At 34.3% G+C, this 16,936-nt stretch overlaps 1 protein-coding gene across 1 annotated transcript in view; it reads right to left on the bottom strand.

Annotated features, from left to right (window-relative positions):
* SCN3A (sodium channel, voltage-gated, type III, alpha subunit) overlaps positions 1-16,936 on the bottom strand; it is a 121,211-nt gene that overhangs the window by 42,222 nt on the left and 62,053 nt on the right. Inside the window, exons 12-16 of the mRNA XM_010859020.1 lie at positions 15,531-15,821; positions 10,241-10,585; positions 9,085-9,217; positions 7,524-7,762; positions 780-953 (exon numbers count right to left, since the gene is read on the bottom strand). Coding sequence (XP_010857322.1) covers positions 780-953; positions 7,524-7,762; positions 9,085-9,217; positions 10,241-10,585; positions 15,531-15,821 — 1,182 coding nt within the window. The remainder of the gene's footprint in view (positions 1-779; positions 954-7,523; positions 7,763-9,084; positions 9,218-10,240; positions 10,586-15,530; positions 15,822-16,936) is intronic.

The raw sequence follows: 16,936 nt of genomic DNA, 5'->3' as shown, positions 1-16,936 counted from the left end.
TTATCAGCAGATATGACCATAAAAACAAATTAATATTTTAATTATAGACATTTGTGAATTTAGCAAACTAATGTCACCTCTGACTATACTTTAGAGAGTAAAAAGAAGTAGTAAGAGTATGAGTTATATTTTTTAATGGACATTTAAAATATAAAAGTAAATGAACTAATTTTGGTAAACATAAAAAGTTCAGTTCAGTTCAGTTGCTCAGTCGTGTCCTACTCTTTGTGACCCCATGGGCTGCAGAACAAGACCCAGTTTCCCCCTCAGTCAGTCTCTCCCATCAGGAAGCTTCCATAAGCCTCTTATCCTTCTCCATCAGAGGGCAGACAGAATGAAAGCCACAATCAGAAAACTAACCAAACATAAAAAAGCTTGTATCAATTTTAAAAATACACATTTTACTTAATTTCCTATAAAAGTTTGCATATTTAAAAATTTTTTTTTGCCAAATTCAAAAATTTGTTACACCGTTTTCTAAAGTGCTAATGGGAACACATTTTTTTCCGTGTCCCTTTACTAATATATGTTGATAAAAAGATTAATTGGGTGTAAGCTTTTTATTTGCATTTCTTTATAGACTTTAAAGCAAAAAATTTTTAATGCATTTAAAACATAATTTTAGAAGAACATGTGTATTTTAAAATGTGTCTTACACAGCTAATAATTATGAAGTGTTTCATTTTTCATCATTCTTGAAAAACAATCACACTGATTCATTTTTTAAATAAATGTTTTGCCAATGAAAGATAGAATATAAGCATAGTCTAAGCAGATACCAGTCTGAATGATCTCAGTACAGACAATCCCTCCACATTTGCCAGGCCAAGCTCCATCAAACTAAGGCTGACAATAATTCCATCAAAGATATTCCAGCCCTCTTGGAAATAATAATATGGATCCATGGCGATGATCTTGAGGACCATTTCTGCTGTGAAGATCCCAGTGAAGACCTAAAGTAACATAGAGAGCAGTACTTCACAAGCATTGGAAAACTTTTAACACTGAGAATTTGTAAAGAATATTAAACTGTTATGAGTAAAAATATCTAAAATTTAAAGTGAAGAAATGTGACAAACGGATATACAAGTTTAGCATTTTTTTTCTGGGGAATATTTTAAATGGGTTTGTGTTATCTAATGAATCTGCTAGATTTCCAAGACGATGCTGAGTTTATAACATTTCGTTGTCCATATTTGAAATTTAATACTGGTAGTTTATTATTAATAGCTACTATAGCTATTGTGTACCCTATACTTCTACCATAATCACAACCAATTTTTAAAAAATATGGCATTAAGAACAAATCTATGTATTATTGGAAGTCACTCAAAAATTACTTCAAATGGGGAAAAAAACATGTTTTATTCTTGATTTTTATGTTGTTTTATTGAATGGATACCATTCTTATTTCTATAATTTTATAAACATTCCTGAAATAAGAATGAATTTGCCACAAATGTTTCTGTAATAATTATCTCTGGATTCGTGCCTCAGAATTAACATTAATGGATAAATAGAGCAAGGAACAGCAGATTTAATTGAAAGCAGTAGGAGAACATTCTCAGTATGCATACACCAACAATTAGGATTAATAAGTTATTTGAGAGGCTGGATGAATGTCTATTTGAAAACAGTTTTGTTTTTTAACTCAAAACCACAGGCTAAGACACCCAAGGACATGAAGAGCTATGAAATTACTCTTGCAAAAATTCTTTTAAAGCAATTATCTTAATTAACTATAGATAAAAGCTGCGTATTATGACTAAAGCATACCGCTTAGCAAGGTAAATCAGCCTTTACCTTGAATGAACTTTATCAAAATAACAGTATCAAGATTATTTGGTTTCCTAAAATATTAATTTAAGGAAATCTTGATCCACTCTTACAAATGTGTAAATGCAAGCTAACATCTCACTTCCTCAATCACAGAAAAACCTAAGGGAAATACCCATCCCAGAAAAAAATAGCATAACTTCAGTTATCATTCATTCATTCTAATAGAAGTAAAACATAATTCAAGTAAGCTTAGTGCATGAAAATCCAGATATGTGGTATAAAGCACATTAAAATTTGTTTTTTTTTCTTTTATTTTATATAAGAACTCACTCTGAAGTATTTTTTCCCTGGTTAATGTAAAATAAGTTATAAAGTTTTAGGAGCAGCTACTATTTAAATAAACAGCCTAATTATAGAAACATATTAGTTAAATCCAGTTAGAAACAATCCAGGTAAATATCTCTTCCTGTAGAAAATTATAAAGGTGAACTTTTTAGTTCTTCTGAAATGTCATGAGGATGTTCTGCATTTTAAAAACCCTTAAATTTAAATTTCTTTTAAATTTATAAAAGGAATGTCTTAAATTTATATTCCTATAAGTTTATAATCATGAAGTTTATAGCATGAAACTTCTCTTTAAAAACATTTGAATTACAGTTTGCAGTTTAATGTCAGAGCCTTTTATCTATTTAAATGGTTTCAATTTAGGCCCTAAAAATCATTAATAATTGTTTTTGTTACATTTCAATCTAGTTCAGCATTGTCAGTGGTTAAGAGAAGACTAAGACAGTAAAATTATCAAATGTTTATTGTTTGGACTTAGGCTAATTATATCTTGTCTTCTGCGGAAGCTTTTTGTTTTTCGAAAGTTTGGATTACATGCTTCTGTAGACATTCATTTCATTCTTAAAAAATAGCTGCTTACTTACTAGACATTGTTTTAGGCTTTGAAAAGAAATACAGTGCTAATTAGGACATACAAGTTGAAATTGCAAACCCAATTCATCTAGGCTGGTAAATTTCTTATGGACAATACATTTATAGACTTCCAAAGCAGCTTCTTTAATAAGGAGATGTTTAGTGAAAAATCTTTAATATTATACATGATGACACATGACAGTTAGTGAAAACATAAGCACTAAAGATAAGGATGAGAATCAGCCTGAGAGTCTGGATCAAGAGTAAACAAATTGTGAGCATTTTGGGTTGTTTTGAAGGACACTGAGCTTGAATGATCAAATGTTAGGGGTTAAGGTCTCAATTCAGGGATAGAAAAATTTCCTTACTGAGTATTTACTTAGAGAGGAAAGTTCTGTTGATACATACATTAAAAAGATAGAAATGTTCATTCTAAAGGCTGAAGTTTGAATATTGGTCAGTTTGCTCCACAGGATCTCTACTTGTCCAGACTGACATTCCACTCTTTTGTAGTGAATTTGACATACCTGTAGCCTCCTTTCATTCCATTACTATTAGCTTCTTGTTTTAATACTTCTAGTTTAATCATACCCATGCCTTTTGGGTTTGTACCCCCAAGTATTTGTTGCTCATTCTTTTTTGGATGATGAAATTGAAATATATTTAAAGAAAAATGATGGGAAATCAGTCAACATTTATGATTTTCTTTTCTCCCATCTGTCAAATGGGGATATTCATCAGGTCTGTGTTTAATATTCTTGGATTTCTATCAGTATTAAATTGCTTAGCAAATTTTATTAGAAATTGTGGTGTACCCATAATTATTGTTACATAACAATTTTGTTAGTAGTGCTTAGTAAGAGACAACAATCAATTTTCTCTTATACTAGGAAAGGAATTAGGTAGCCAAATAGCACTTCTTCATTGATGCAAGAGGCTTCATAGGTGAGTTCTTGAATTTGGCTTCTAATGATATTATCTTTCAATAAACAAAGCCATTTTTTTCCTTCAAGATTTCTAAGATTTTGTATTCACATCCTAAACCACACCATTTAATTAAAATAATTTGCTAATCATGTTTCTTTAGGCTTTTATTTGAAAATAGCCTATAAAGTCCTTAGAACAGGTATCATTTTCTAAGTTCCCATCTGGGTCTAGCAGAATAGAAGGATATTGTGAATCTTTAATCTCTAGTTGGGAGAGTTGCAGTAAGAAAAACAAATAGTGTAGGAGCTAGAGATCTCTATCGATATTCCCTGAAGAAAAAGTTACAGGGTAGTTGGAAATGTTTATATGATGAAGGGATTATGTAACCTACTATGTTTGATGGAAGATTTTTTGCTTATAGAATCAGTAAAATGAGTGCATGTGTTTAATAGTGGTTAAAACAAACAAAAAAAAAACACAAAAGCAAAACAGAATCTTAGAGAAACTCAATCAAGATTTGAGGTCTCTTGAAACTTAAATTTGATCCATGCAATCAACAGGGAAATGATATAATTTTTATATGTTTCAGCAGAAAGAGGATACAAAAAAGCACATTTATCTAAATAAAGGCTGAAAGTGCCACAACTCTTTTATGGCACATTCTTTTGTTATTAATTCAACCAGAAACTCAATTTCCTTATTTATAAGGCAGTATGGAATCACTTGAATAGTAATAAACTAGTCCAGAGAAATTTTAAATTGATTTTAGTAAGAAAACTATAAAATCTTCACAAAATACGCAATGCAACATCCATCTATGGTATATACCATAGATCCAAAGTCAGCTAAGTACTCATAATGCAAGCAATATTTCTCTCTCACACAGAGAGAAAGAGAATATTAATGAGCTTTTAGCTAGTAGTAACAGTCAGTTTACACATTCGCCTGTTCTTACGGTTACAAATAGTTACGTCAGTTTCCGGTCACCTGTGTTCTCTATCTTTGAGTCTTGTTTCCCTAATATTAAACTCAGCTTATCCATGGTTCTGTTACAGTCAACCACTGATCAGTATTTCACTTCACTTCTCTACCTCATTATCTCCACTGATACTCAAAGTTATAGATTTTAGCATGAGGAGAGACATGAAAAATCGTCTAGTCCCAACACATTGTACTCATGAGAAAACAATATTTGTGACTTTTTCAAGATCAGATTTTTAGCACAGACAACTGGACTTGGACCCAAATTTGGTGTTTTAGTCTAGTGCTGTTCCGTTTGATCATCCTATAATCCAACATCTCCTATCCTGTGCTTCCGTACTCCATTGCTTCAACGTCAAAATTCTTTAAGACCTCAATTTCCTGTGTCACTCTGACAAATTTCCCAAATTGTTCCTAACAGTTCAACTTCCCTAACTGTCCTGGGAAAAATACAGAGCTAGACCAGAACTGTTTTCCATCAGTATTTCAAAGAAAGGTTAATAGCGTACATAAGAGGAAGGAAGCTGTTTATTGAGCACGTGCTAGATGCCAGGCAAAGTGTTGTGTTTTCACATTATCTCATTAGACCGTCAGAGCAACTCTGGGAGATGAGTAGTATTATATCCGTTTCAATAATAGAAAACAAAGACTCAAAATTGTCTTTATCATGCTTGTCCAGATGCTACATTATTAGTAAGGTCAAACCCAGTTCTACCTGATTCCAAAGCTCATGTTCTTTTATGGATAGGAAACAAATGGTTATTTATCAAGCTACACCCATGTAAACACTCTGAGAGATACAAAAGAAAAGTAGGATGTGATCTCTGCCATGGAGTAATATGTAGTGGAATTGAAAAACAAGAATTATGATGCAACAAGAAAATGTTTAATGTTCAACCATGTTCTATTCACAGAAATGGATTAGGAGTTAAAAGTGTGCTCAGTATGGACTGAGAGTCATATTAGAGGGGAGAGGAAGCTATGGCTGGACCTTAAAGAATATGAAAAATTGAGATGAAGTGATTTGAGTCAGGACACTTTAAATATGAATATAGAGAACTGTGAATTACTTTCCCTATATAAACATATAAACATTTGTGGGTTATAGTGTCAAGGCTGTTCTGAGAAGACTGATGGTGACTGGCTAGGAAACAATGGAAAATAAGATGACATAGGAAGGATGGGATTAGAGGGGGAGTGTTGAAAACCAGGTAAGATTGTTGAACCACAAATATAGACAATAGATACTTTGGCAAGATGAAAGCAGACTGAGTGTAGAGTACTAGAATTACAATTTTAATGGTAGCTATAGAGGTAAAAAGAACTGATACCTAGAAAAAAGAAACAATGGGTCTTGATATAAAATTGTATATAAGAAATAAAAGGTTTCTATTTTGAAGCTGGCAGCCTCTTTGAAACTGAAAGGCTACTACTAGAGGTAATACAAAACTAACTTGAAATTTTTAGGGCTTTCAATAAACTGTGAGAAAGATCATCTTTCAGATGTTTAAAGTTATCCTGGGGCAATAATCTATAACAGCTGGAAATACAGAAATAGAACACAACTTGTAAGAGTAGATAATACATAGAGCTGTTGAATACATACAAATATTGAGTGAAAAACATAGCCCTAATAGGCAAAAGAAGAGAAGTCCAGAAAAGGAAGCAGAGATATTGAGTGATTGGAAAGATGAAGGAGCCAATTAGACACATACACACAAAAATCAATATCACAGGTGTCAAAGATGAAGAAAGTCTCAAGAATCTGGTGGGTGTTATACTGAGTCAAATAATGCAGTGAAGTTGAGGTCACTTATTGAAGTAGACACTTAGACAGTTGTTTGCCCAGTATTCCCTTTCTTCTTTCTGTTGGGAATTAATCCTCCACCTGTGTAATTCCTCAAAACTGCGATTTTCACATGAATCTACCTTTGCCAATGTTGGTTAAACCAGAGAGAAGCATCTGATCCAAGCTATGCTAATCAGAGTCCTATCACGAGAGTCTTTAAACTGGAACTGAAAAAGAGATTCAGTGTTTTTCCATTGCAGAGGTTACAAGATTTAGAACCAACAAGGTATGGGTGATCATATTTCCTGACCTACAGACAAAAGATGCAATGAATGGTTGGGCTACATCCAATCCCTTGGTTAAAGCATTTCCTGAAGCCCAGTTGCAAAATTATCCTCATATGGTTTGGTAATTCGTCTTTTTCTTTCCATTTCATGAGACAGTCTTTTTATTTTCCTCTTAGGCTATTGAATTCTGTTTCTATCTTGTGCCAAAAAAAAAAAGGTCTTGATTAATAAACTATTTAAATTATTTTTTTACTTGTTCATCCATTTCAGTTTCTTCATTAGAAGGAGGAAATGTATATGTCGGCATACACATATACAGATGTCTACCCAAGTAACATGAACCAGAGTGTGGCTAAATTACAAATGCATTTTTATCAACTATTTCTTCTCTTGTGTGAATTCTACTGAAGCATTTTATTAGGCAGTTCAGTTTGAAACAACTATGCCCTCATTTGCACAGAAATCAATCTTTATGTATTCCCTTCAAAGAACTATTTCTTCATAAGCTGTGTATGTTAAAACTGCATGCTTATGGAGCCAGAGTTAGACCTCATGATTTCTGCTTTTTTTTCAGCAAGATTGACAGTAAAGATTTTAACAAGTTTACAAAGGGTAAAACACCATGATCAATCAGCACAGATGTTGGTCTCAACAGTCAGTATTCATACCAGTTGAATTCTAGACCTTATCCCTGAGAACGCCTTCAATATTCCTTTAGATATTTCTTCCTCTGAGAAAAGAGGGTATAGTTCGGGGGTTCTGCATAGCACAAATGGATTTCTTCTTCGGTCTATCTGCCTTATCTCTGACAAAGTAAATAAGTAAACTTCAAATGAACTCACCAGGTTTCCTACAGTCAGCACACTACTGAATTGACCAGTCATTGGGTAGTGCTCCATGGCCATGAAGAGGGTATTTAAGACAATGCAAATAGTGATGGCAAGATCAACAAATGGATCCATAACAATTAAATTTACAAGATGCTTTACTTTTAACCATGCATCACAGCAGTCCCAGATCAAGAACATATTGGCAAATCTATACCAGCATGGTGGACATTTCTGCCTAGATTCTTCAAGTTCTGGGGGAACAATAAAGAATGAGATAGTAAATAACAATATAACCAAATTACTGTTGTTGTAGATTATACATTATTTGATAAAATTGATACTTTTACTTAGGGACGGAAGTTCATATTAGTTTAACAGACTTGAGAAGACAATTCCATTGAATATTTTCACAAAATATTTATGAAAAATGTCTTTTAGCCGAAAAAATACTTCAAACTTATTATGTTGCCTCAAGTTAAATAACTTAATTACCTATTAATTAGGTAATGGGTTATTAAATTGCTATATTTTCTTTATCAAAACAGAATTTTAAAGTAAGTTTTAGAGAACTATTAAGTGTATCAATTACTGTTTCTTTTGAAAGAGCTTTTTCAGAATACTTTCTAAAACTGTGATTATTATTAATATATGTGACCCTTTATTCTCTGTCTCCACATTAGCATTGATCTTGTACACATCAAGATATAGTATGTTTTTCTTTTTAATATAGATTCAGCCCCAAATCTAGTTCTGTTATTCATATTTACTCATTTTTTTTTTCAGAATTCTAGCCTATTAAAAAGGTACTAGTAATTTAATGGGTGAAATATATATGAAATATATGCCCATTTGCATATCCAATATACCAATAGACTAAGATACAAAATATAATTGAAGTTTTCTAAAGAATTCATGTTAGATATGAATTCTGATTGGGATTTATAAAATGACAGTACTGATGTAATATTCCTCCAAGCTTGAAGAAATGGGGACTTATTTAATGAATGAACAAGGAAGTAATATTTGTTGTCCATTCCTGTGTGTCAAAATCAACAAATATTTGTGTCAGCTCTTCATTAAAGGAATGTAATGGTTTCTGTGTATGTGGAAGATGGAGGAAAGATCTTTTCTTAGGGCTCCTGTGGAAACAGAACAAAGGTTTTGATTTCTCCAACTCAACCCATATGCCTCCTCAACCCATCACCACTCCTATGCCTGGAGAACAGATTGAAGTTTTAGAGATGTTTCTTTGTGCTTCTGCATACCAAAACTTAAAAAGGGAATTTTTTTCTCTAATTGCTTGAGGATAATATAACATAAGGATAAATCCTCGCTGATGAGCTATCGAGTGGTAAAATAATCACTCGGTAGATGAGAATCAGAATCAAAAAGAAATAGAGGCAATATTAGTTGTGTAATCAATGTGATAATAGTGTTCCATATATTATCTACTTAGGTCCATTATACAGTTCTGATCTTGGGTAACTGACTTTCATAATTCCATGGGAATAAGTAATAGTTCTCCAAACTATATAATCATGGAAAGCTGACTATCCCATAGCTGCCTTCTTACCCTCCATCGTGTTAGTCAAGATGCTGGCTATGCTCATGGCTCTTTGCCTTCCAGAGGAATCTTCTAGCATCTCCATTGAAATCTGGTAAGAACTTAGCCTTCTCTTTCTGACTTCCGTTTCAGTGGTGGTACCCTGCAAACCAAATACTGATGGCTCAAACCACCCTTTTCAGTGAGTAATACAACACAACATTAGCATTTCTTTGGAAAGTCATGCCACGTGCAGTTTTCCCAAGTAACAATTTTCAAATAATAATAAAATACTAATTTATTATTAAATTATAAATACCTAAAAAAATCACAGGTGATACCCTACAGGGTTAAAACAAGAATTTACCAGTTGGGTGCAATTGTATAAGGCAATTATGTTGCAGAAATATTTTAATTTACCTGTTGGAATTTCCAGAGAAATTTTTCATAAATCATTTATTATTTCATTTAATTCAAATGAAAAGTATTTTAGCTTTCTCAATAATTAAAATCAGATTACTCTTCCCCCAAAACAAATAATAGTATTATGTAATGTTAATATTAAGGCTGAATTATTTTCTTGAGGCTATATTGAAAATATTGACATATATGGGCCGATTTTTTCTATGCACAAACACAGATGTACAATGAAATGTGTGTGCTTTCCGGAGATTTTTTAAATTATTTCCATGTGCCATCCTATAAGAAATCAAAACATTTTAGAGTCATTTAATAGACATCAGAACATTTTAGAGTCACTGTAAAATATTGGCAGTTGTACCGAAACTGCCTGTTATCAATATGTTGGCCATTAAATTATTTAATTTTAAGTATATGAAATTTCCAGAATATGAATAGACTATTATACAATTCTGGGTGAACAGACTTCTGTAATAGGTTGTCATAGTGCCCATTATTTTGTGTTGAATTTGCAGATAGGAGTTTTCACCCCAAACTCTAAAAACCAGGCTCTTTTAACCTAAAGCATTTGAAAGTTAATGGTCCCATACAATTCAATTGGTTCTCAAGAGTCTATTGGTTTTTTCATTCAGTAAAATCATATGTTATTTTTAAGGACTTTCATTTTGGGGAAGTAGGATAGTATAACAGGCTAAACCGCCCAGGCCTTGATTATTTCAAATTGGTGTATAATGTCAGTAGTAGCTAATTTATTATCTATTATCACCTCTGGCCGATGTCCAGTAGGTGAGGTTAGAGCTGATGGTCCACCCACCAAGGAAACCACACCATTGCAATCCACAGTGCTGTGCATCTTCCCATTGGCTGGAAGCCCTGGCACCATCCTGGATGACATACTGGCCTGACTAACGTTACTGTTGCGTCGCTCTCCGTGTCTGTGCGGCACAAACAGTGAGTCTCTCCTGCTCTCGCTGTCTTCAAATGTACTGTGTTCGTCATCAGCAAAGTCATTTTCAGAACCGATATCCTTTGCCCGACCTCTGAAGCTGAAAATACTTGTTTTGCTATTGCGTCGTGGGGAAAACAGGGAACCACGGATACTTAACAGAGACTGAGGAGAGAGCAAGGAAGGAAAGAATGGGGACAGGGGACACAGCTATTTAATGAAAGTCTTAATATTGCAGAATCTATTTGCTTTTGGGTAAGAATAGTCTTGCTCTTAAACACGGTTTATCAAATTTATAGAGAACACATATGTTTTGATATTTTTATTAAAGACCACAATACAAATTTAAGTAATTTTTCTGATTAGGAGTTCTAATCTGCAGTTTACTAAGTGCATGACCACTTCATTTAATCTTTGCTGTAGTCCTATGAGGTGGATTTTGTCATCGTAATGTTCTAGGTGGGGAACCTGATGCTGGAGAGGACAAATGATTCTTTTTAACAGGTGACTTTCACTCCTAAATGCTATAATCTGAAAGGGCACACGACTTGGAAACTAAGTTACAGTTCAATGAGACTGTTGGCTTGAATTTAAAATATTCGGACCAAGTAGGTTTCTTCTGGATGATTTAAAAACAAAGGCATTATCTCTCCATTCTCTTTTTTTGAGTTTTAAAAGGAAGTTACTGTTATTTTCTGGGCCTTCTTGTCTTTTGCACATGGGCATAAAAACCACAAAACTTATCTATGATGCGGTCTTCTAAATTTGCTAAGTTTTCCAGATGGCTACTAATGATTCACCTTGTTTGAGAGAATATATGCCATAGCAAACACAACAGAGAGAATTCCTAGATTGATGTATAAATTACTATTCTTACTTAAAATTTCACACTAGTTTTAAAAATACTTATACATGTCTTCACCAGTAAGGGTGATGTAGAGGATAGCTTATCCTTCTAATATCAATTTAATTTCATTAAAAGGAACTGGATGATTAAAAACTTTAAAACTTACATATATTTATGAATAAATCAAGTAGACAGTTTCTGATACTAAATAATAAGAATTTAACATGAAGTCCCTTCTTTCATTTTTTGAATGGCTTTTAAATCAGTAGCGCCAAATAATTCTTTGTTTGTTTTAGCCTTGATGATAGTTTTCAAAAACATCTCTAGTCTCCTGCCGAATATTTGTTTACTCCCTTCCTCGTTGACAATGGCATTTCCCATATTTTGTCCCCTCCCCTGCCCCAGCAACCTCTCATGACCTGTTCTAAATCTCTGTATAGCTGGGTAACATATGCATACACATACATATGCATACATACCCACATGCAGCTGGAAATATACCTAGACCTCTCCTTTCTTCCACAAAGCTTCAATGTAAAACCAAAAATAGTAATTTTGGCAGAAAAAACTATAAGGAAGGCAAACTCCCTCAAATTTAGTTTTGGTCCCTCTGCCTAATTAGGTCATGCTGATTTTATTATGCCCCATTTTTAGCTTTATTTTATGGCTTTCCTCTGACTGCAAAGCACTAGAATCATCTTTTTTGCCTTCTGTGTCAGTGATATTCTGGAAAGATACTATTCATCGAGAAATGTGCTATTCCTTTGGATTTGGTTAGAAATATTCACAGGAATTAATGACTGCTCAGCTTATCCAGGCTGAGACTGTGTCTATGTGACACTCAGTTCATGTAGCAAGTTTGTCTACCCAATGTTAGGCAGTATCTAGACTGATTTTCTAGTCATCAAAGTGATCAAAAAATTAGACATTGTGAAGACATTCATTCAGCCCTCAATAATAAGGAATGATGATGCTTTTAATCTCCTCACAATCAATTTAAATTATCAATATAATATTTTTATGTCCACACTCATGTTTTGAAACCTTGGTGTGTATTTTTAGGTCCCAGCTTTCTGGAACTGGGATTTAGTAATCAGGGGTAGGACACTGTGGTGGTGGTGGTGATGTCTGGCTCTTGTGATCCCATGGACCATAGCCCGCCAGGCTCCTCTGTCCATGGGATTCTCCAGGCAAGAATGCTGGAGTGGGTTGCCATTTTCTTCTCCAGGGGATCTTCCCAACCCAGGAATCGAACCTGGAGCTCTTGCATTGCAGACAGATTCTTTACCGACTGAGCTATGAGGGAAGACCCAGGACACTGGGATCTGAGAATTCAAACATAGATTCTAGGTGATTCTAATGCAGGTGGACCTCACCCTGCACTCAGAGGAATGCCAGCTTTGAAAAGAAAGTGAAAGTGTTAGTCGCTCAGTTGTTTCCAACTCTTTGTGACCCCATGGAGTGTAGCCCACCAGGCTTCTCCGGCCATGGGTTTCTCCAGGCAAGAATACTGAAGTGGGTTGCCATTTCCTTCTCCAGGGAATCTTCCCAGTCCAGGGATTGAACCCGGGTCTTCTGCATTGCAGGCAGATTCTTTACCATTGAGCCACTGTGCAAGCCCTAATACCAGCTTTGTCTTACACTAATTCCTAAGATGGTTCAATTCAATCATCTTTATATCCCTGTATTAGAATATTGTCTTTGGAAACTTAAAGTCTGTCTATACATAGTGGTTGGGAGTGTGTGATATGTGTGTACATCTAAAATGTATCTGGTACATGCCTTTAATTTGCATGTTTTTATGTTGACATGTTTTCAGAGGCGTTTCAAATCCTTGGGTTTATTTGAAATTTCTGTTCACTCTTTGGAAAGTATAATAATGGGTGTGAGCACAGCTTTCAAGACAACAGAGACTGAAAAAAGAAGATAGCAAAAATAGTATTCAGAGAAAATAAACCAAAAATAACGCACTAGAAGATGCAGCAGAGTGCAGGGAATACCCACAGCTGTGGCAGCCCTTTTTCTGGAGAAAACAAGCTTTTCTGCATTAAGGACCAAAAGCCCAACTTTCTTTGCCTCAGGCATGCCAAAATATAAATTCTAGGTATCTTTTTTTTTTGTCTTGTTCTAAGAAGGTAAATCTGAATTCTTTTTCTTAATTTTCAGTAGCAAAAGGTAAAATCGAAGCATTTAAGTGTAAGGACACAATCCTGCATGCAAGAACTGAACTTGAAGTGAATTTGGGAAGTCAGAATGGAAGACACAGAGAATTTGAAGATGTTCTAATAGAAGCATGGCATTTCAAGTTAAATGTATGTGGCTTATCAATGTTTCCAGTAAGTCAGCAACTACACTTGGTTCTAGCTATGAAGCTTCTGTTTTAAAATAAATTGCTTCCCTGTGTTCAAACAACATTGATAAAATCTTGGCAGGAGGATTCACTTTCCATTGTTTGCCTTTAAGTACTTTTTCACGTTGTACTATGAATATGTACTCTGTATTTAAGAATAAAATAATATAATAAATGTAAACTAACACCTAAAATTTATGTTAGTAGAGGACAGGGTACTCATAATTTATGGCTAATTGGCCTTAATGATTTTAAAGATATATTTGTTTTGAACATTATGCCCTGTCCACCTTGTTTGTTTGTGTAAACAAACTCTTTCCTTTTAGAGAGTTTGTTTACACAACCAGAAACTGTAAAATGCTTCTGGTATATTTTTGCTTGTGATTGTGTTAATGTTTTGTGCATATTTTTACTGGGGTATGTAACTGTCAATGCTAATAGGCTATTTCTTTTTCTTTGCAACATCTGTTGTCTATTTTATCCATTTATCTATCAGTCTACCTGCCTATCATCCTACCATCTCCCTCTCTTCCTATCTCCCTATCTGTCTCACTATCTCCAAATATGAAATGAACTACATATAATATATGTATATACCAATTCTGTTTTTAGTATTTAAACTCTTGATTTTCAGCTAACTTCCTATTGCTGTTGCTCCTCTTGGTTCACTCAACAGGGGCTTCTCAGCTGCTTCTTGAACATTCTGGGCATATTACCACATCAGGGCTTTCCACTTGCTCTTCAGTGAGGCTAAAATGCACTTCGATAGATAGCCTGTTCTCTTGCCTCCTCAAAATCTTTGCTGCAAGGTCTCCTTTACAGTCAAGGCTTCCCAAACCATCCTATTTAATTTTTTTTAACCACCAGCTAGTGCTCTTGATTTTCTTTTCTTGCCTTTCCCCTGCAATTGTACTTATCACTTTCTGACATAGTCTGTGACTTACTTATCTTATTTATTGTCTGTCTCCTCCTTCTGTATAAAAATCCATGAGGTCAGTGAATTACATTGTTTTGTTCATTGAGTTTTTTTTTTTGTAGAACTATTTCTTTCTCTTGTGAACCATAGTAGGTGAGCAATAAATATTTGTTGGTTGGCTGACCCAGGTTAAAATAATTAGAAGAGTTAATAATTCATAGCACATGAAATTCTAATGGAACCAAATAGGGTTCTAAGCCATAACTGTACTTATCACAGATTTCATAACTATTTACTCTTCATTATGCAACTGATAAAACTTATGAGTAAAGTTGATACTATTTACCCTATTTGACTTGAAAATATGCTGAAGAATTGGGTACTTGGCATTAAATCAGAGCAAAAATAGACCGTCTTTTATTTAATTCTCTTCGAGAGAATTTGGGTCATAATTTCATCCTAATGTATCATGGAATGACACCATATCAGCATAATGGAAGATACAGTACAGTTCTCACATCAAAAGACAGAAACAAAATCCATAGACATTTCTTTGCAAAATTCATACATATCTCACAGTAATGTATCTAATACATTAGATATTAGTAATATCTAATACTCAGATATTAAAGGCAGAAAACCATGTGCAAAAAAGGTAGGTTCATTTGAGGTCTCAAAATGGAAAAGGTAGACAAGAGATTACAAAACTGCCTCACTGAAGGAAAAAGTTTGATAGGTAGGTTTCACTCCTCCTATCTCCCAACAAAGCAGATTGAGAAAATGGCCTCAAAATACTATAGTGCTTAAAACTGATTACTGTAAAATCAAAGTTATTAATGATTTAATAAAAGTCTCTTTCAAAGACAGTTTATGATATACATTTAAATAATCATATTAAATGTTAGTTCCCTGTCCCTCATTTACATCAGATGCTACAAAAATATACGAAGATACAGAAATGACAAAACAAACTGGAATCCTTAGTAGAAAGCTGTACCTGATGAGGGGAGTAGAATTTCTTGTCACTAGTTAGTCGATTTCCATCCATGGAGAAGAGGAAACTTCTTCTTTTGACACTGTCCTCAGATTCAGACTTGGGAAACCTGTTTCCCTCTCCTTTGTTGTTTCCTTCAAGATTCTCCCTCTGTCTTCTTTTCTTTCTTCGGTTCCTCCACTCCTTAGCACTTTTGGAGCTTAATTTTGATGCTTCTGACGAACTTTCCAAGAGCTCTCCTAACCCACCTATTCCACTGAAATCTCTTGAAGCAGCTGATGCTGCTGCAACTGCCTGTGTAAATAAAACCAGGCACTCTTTAGAACATGCAACTTTGGAAAACAGTTGACTGTGGTACATATGTTGCCATTTAATACAATGAACTATATTTGAAAGTGTATGTCTTTCTGGTCATTTTTATGTTTTACTACAAGAGAGTACTTAATAATGATACATTTTCGCATAGTTTAAGGCAATATGTTAGCTTATGAATTAGAAAAGTCTGGTTTGGCACATCTTCTGAAGTCTTTTTTAAAAAACTCTGTTGAGATTAGCTTCATTTCAGGAAACAACTGCTCTCTTAAAAATATCTTCTACACTTTAAAAGCAAATGTTCTCTTAGTGGTGGTGTCTGGTCTGATTACTATTCCAATTCCATCCATAGGTTTGTTCCTCCCACTTGTGATTGTGAACAACTGAGTGGTATTTTTTTCTTCTAAATCTAGGACAAAAGACTTTTCTGTTTTTGTGAACTCAAAGCATTTAAAGTATCTACTTTTTACCTCTAGGGGGAAATAGTGGGAATGTATTGGCTAATTTATCCTCTTCTTCATTTGAATCACATTCAGTAGTATTTATTATTCGCATTTCTGGGTTCATGCTTACTCATCTGCTCAGTCGTGTTCAGCTCTTTGTGACCCCACGGACTGTAGCCTGTCAGGCTTCTCTGTCCATGGGATTTTTCAGGCAAGAATACTGGAGTGAGTTGCCATTTCCTCCTCCAGGGGATCTTCCTGACCAAAAGATTGAACCTGCGTCTCCTTCATTAGCAGGCAGATTCTTTACCACTGAGCCACCTGGCAAGCCCTCCCATTCCTGAGGTCATATTAATCCCAGAGTCTAACACGATTAATTTACTGCATAGCACTTTTAGCTTAAAATTTTAAATATTTATTTATTATTATTATTATAAATAATTAACGAAAGTTTAACATATCAGTCAATAAATACCTGTAATAATCATTCAAAGGATTATGACTACTTCAAATATTTTCTTTCCATATTTCAACACTAAGTATACTTAAGCATTTTAGTATATGTACTGCTGAAGCAAGCACTGCTGCTGCTGCTGCTAAGTCACTTTAGTCGTGTCCGACTCTGTGCGACCCCATAGACGGCAGCCTACCAGG

This window comes from Bison bison, unplaced genomic scaffold, assembly GCF_000754665.1.
Source record: "Bison bison bison isolate TAMUID 2011002044 unplaced genomic scaffold, Bison_UMD1.0 scf7180017864452, whole genome shotgun sequence".
NCBI lineage: Eukaryota > Metazoa > Chordata > Mammalia > Artiodactyla > Bovidae > Bison > Bison bison.
Note: the sequence above shows the minus strand (reverse complement) of the source record. Positions and strands in the feature narration are given on the sequence as shown.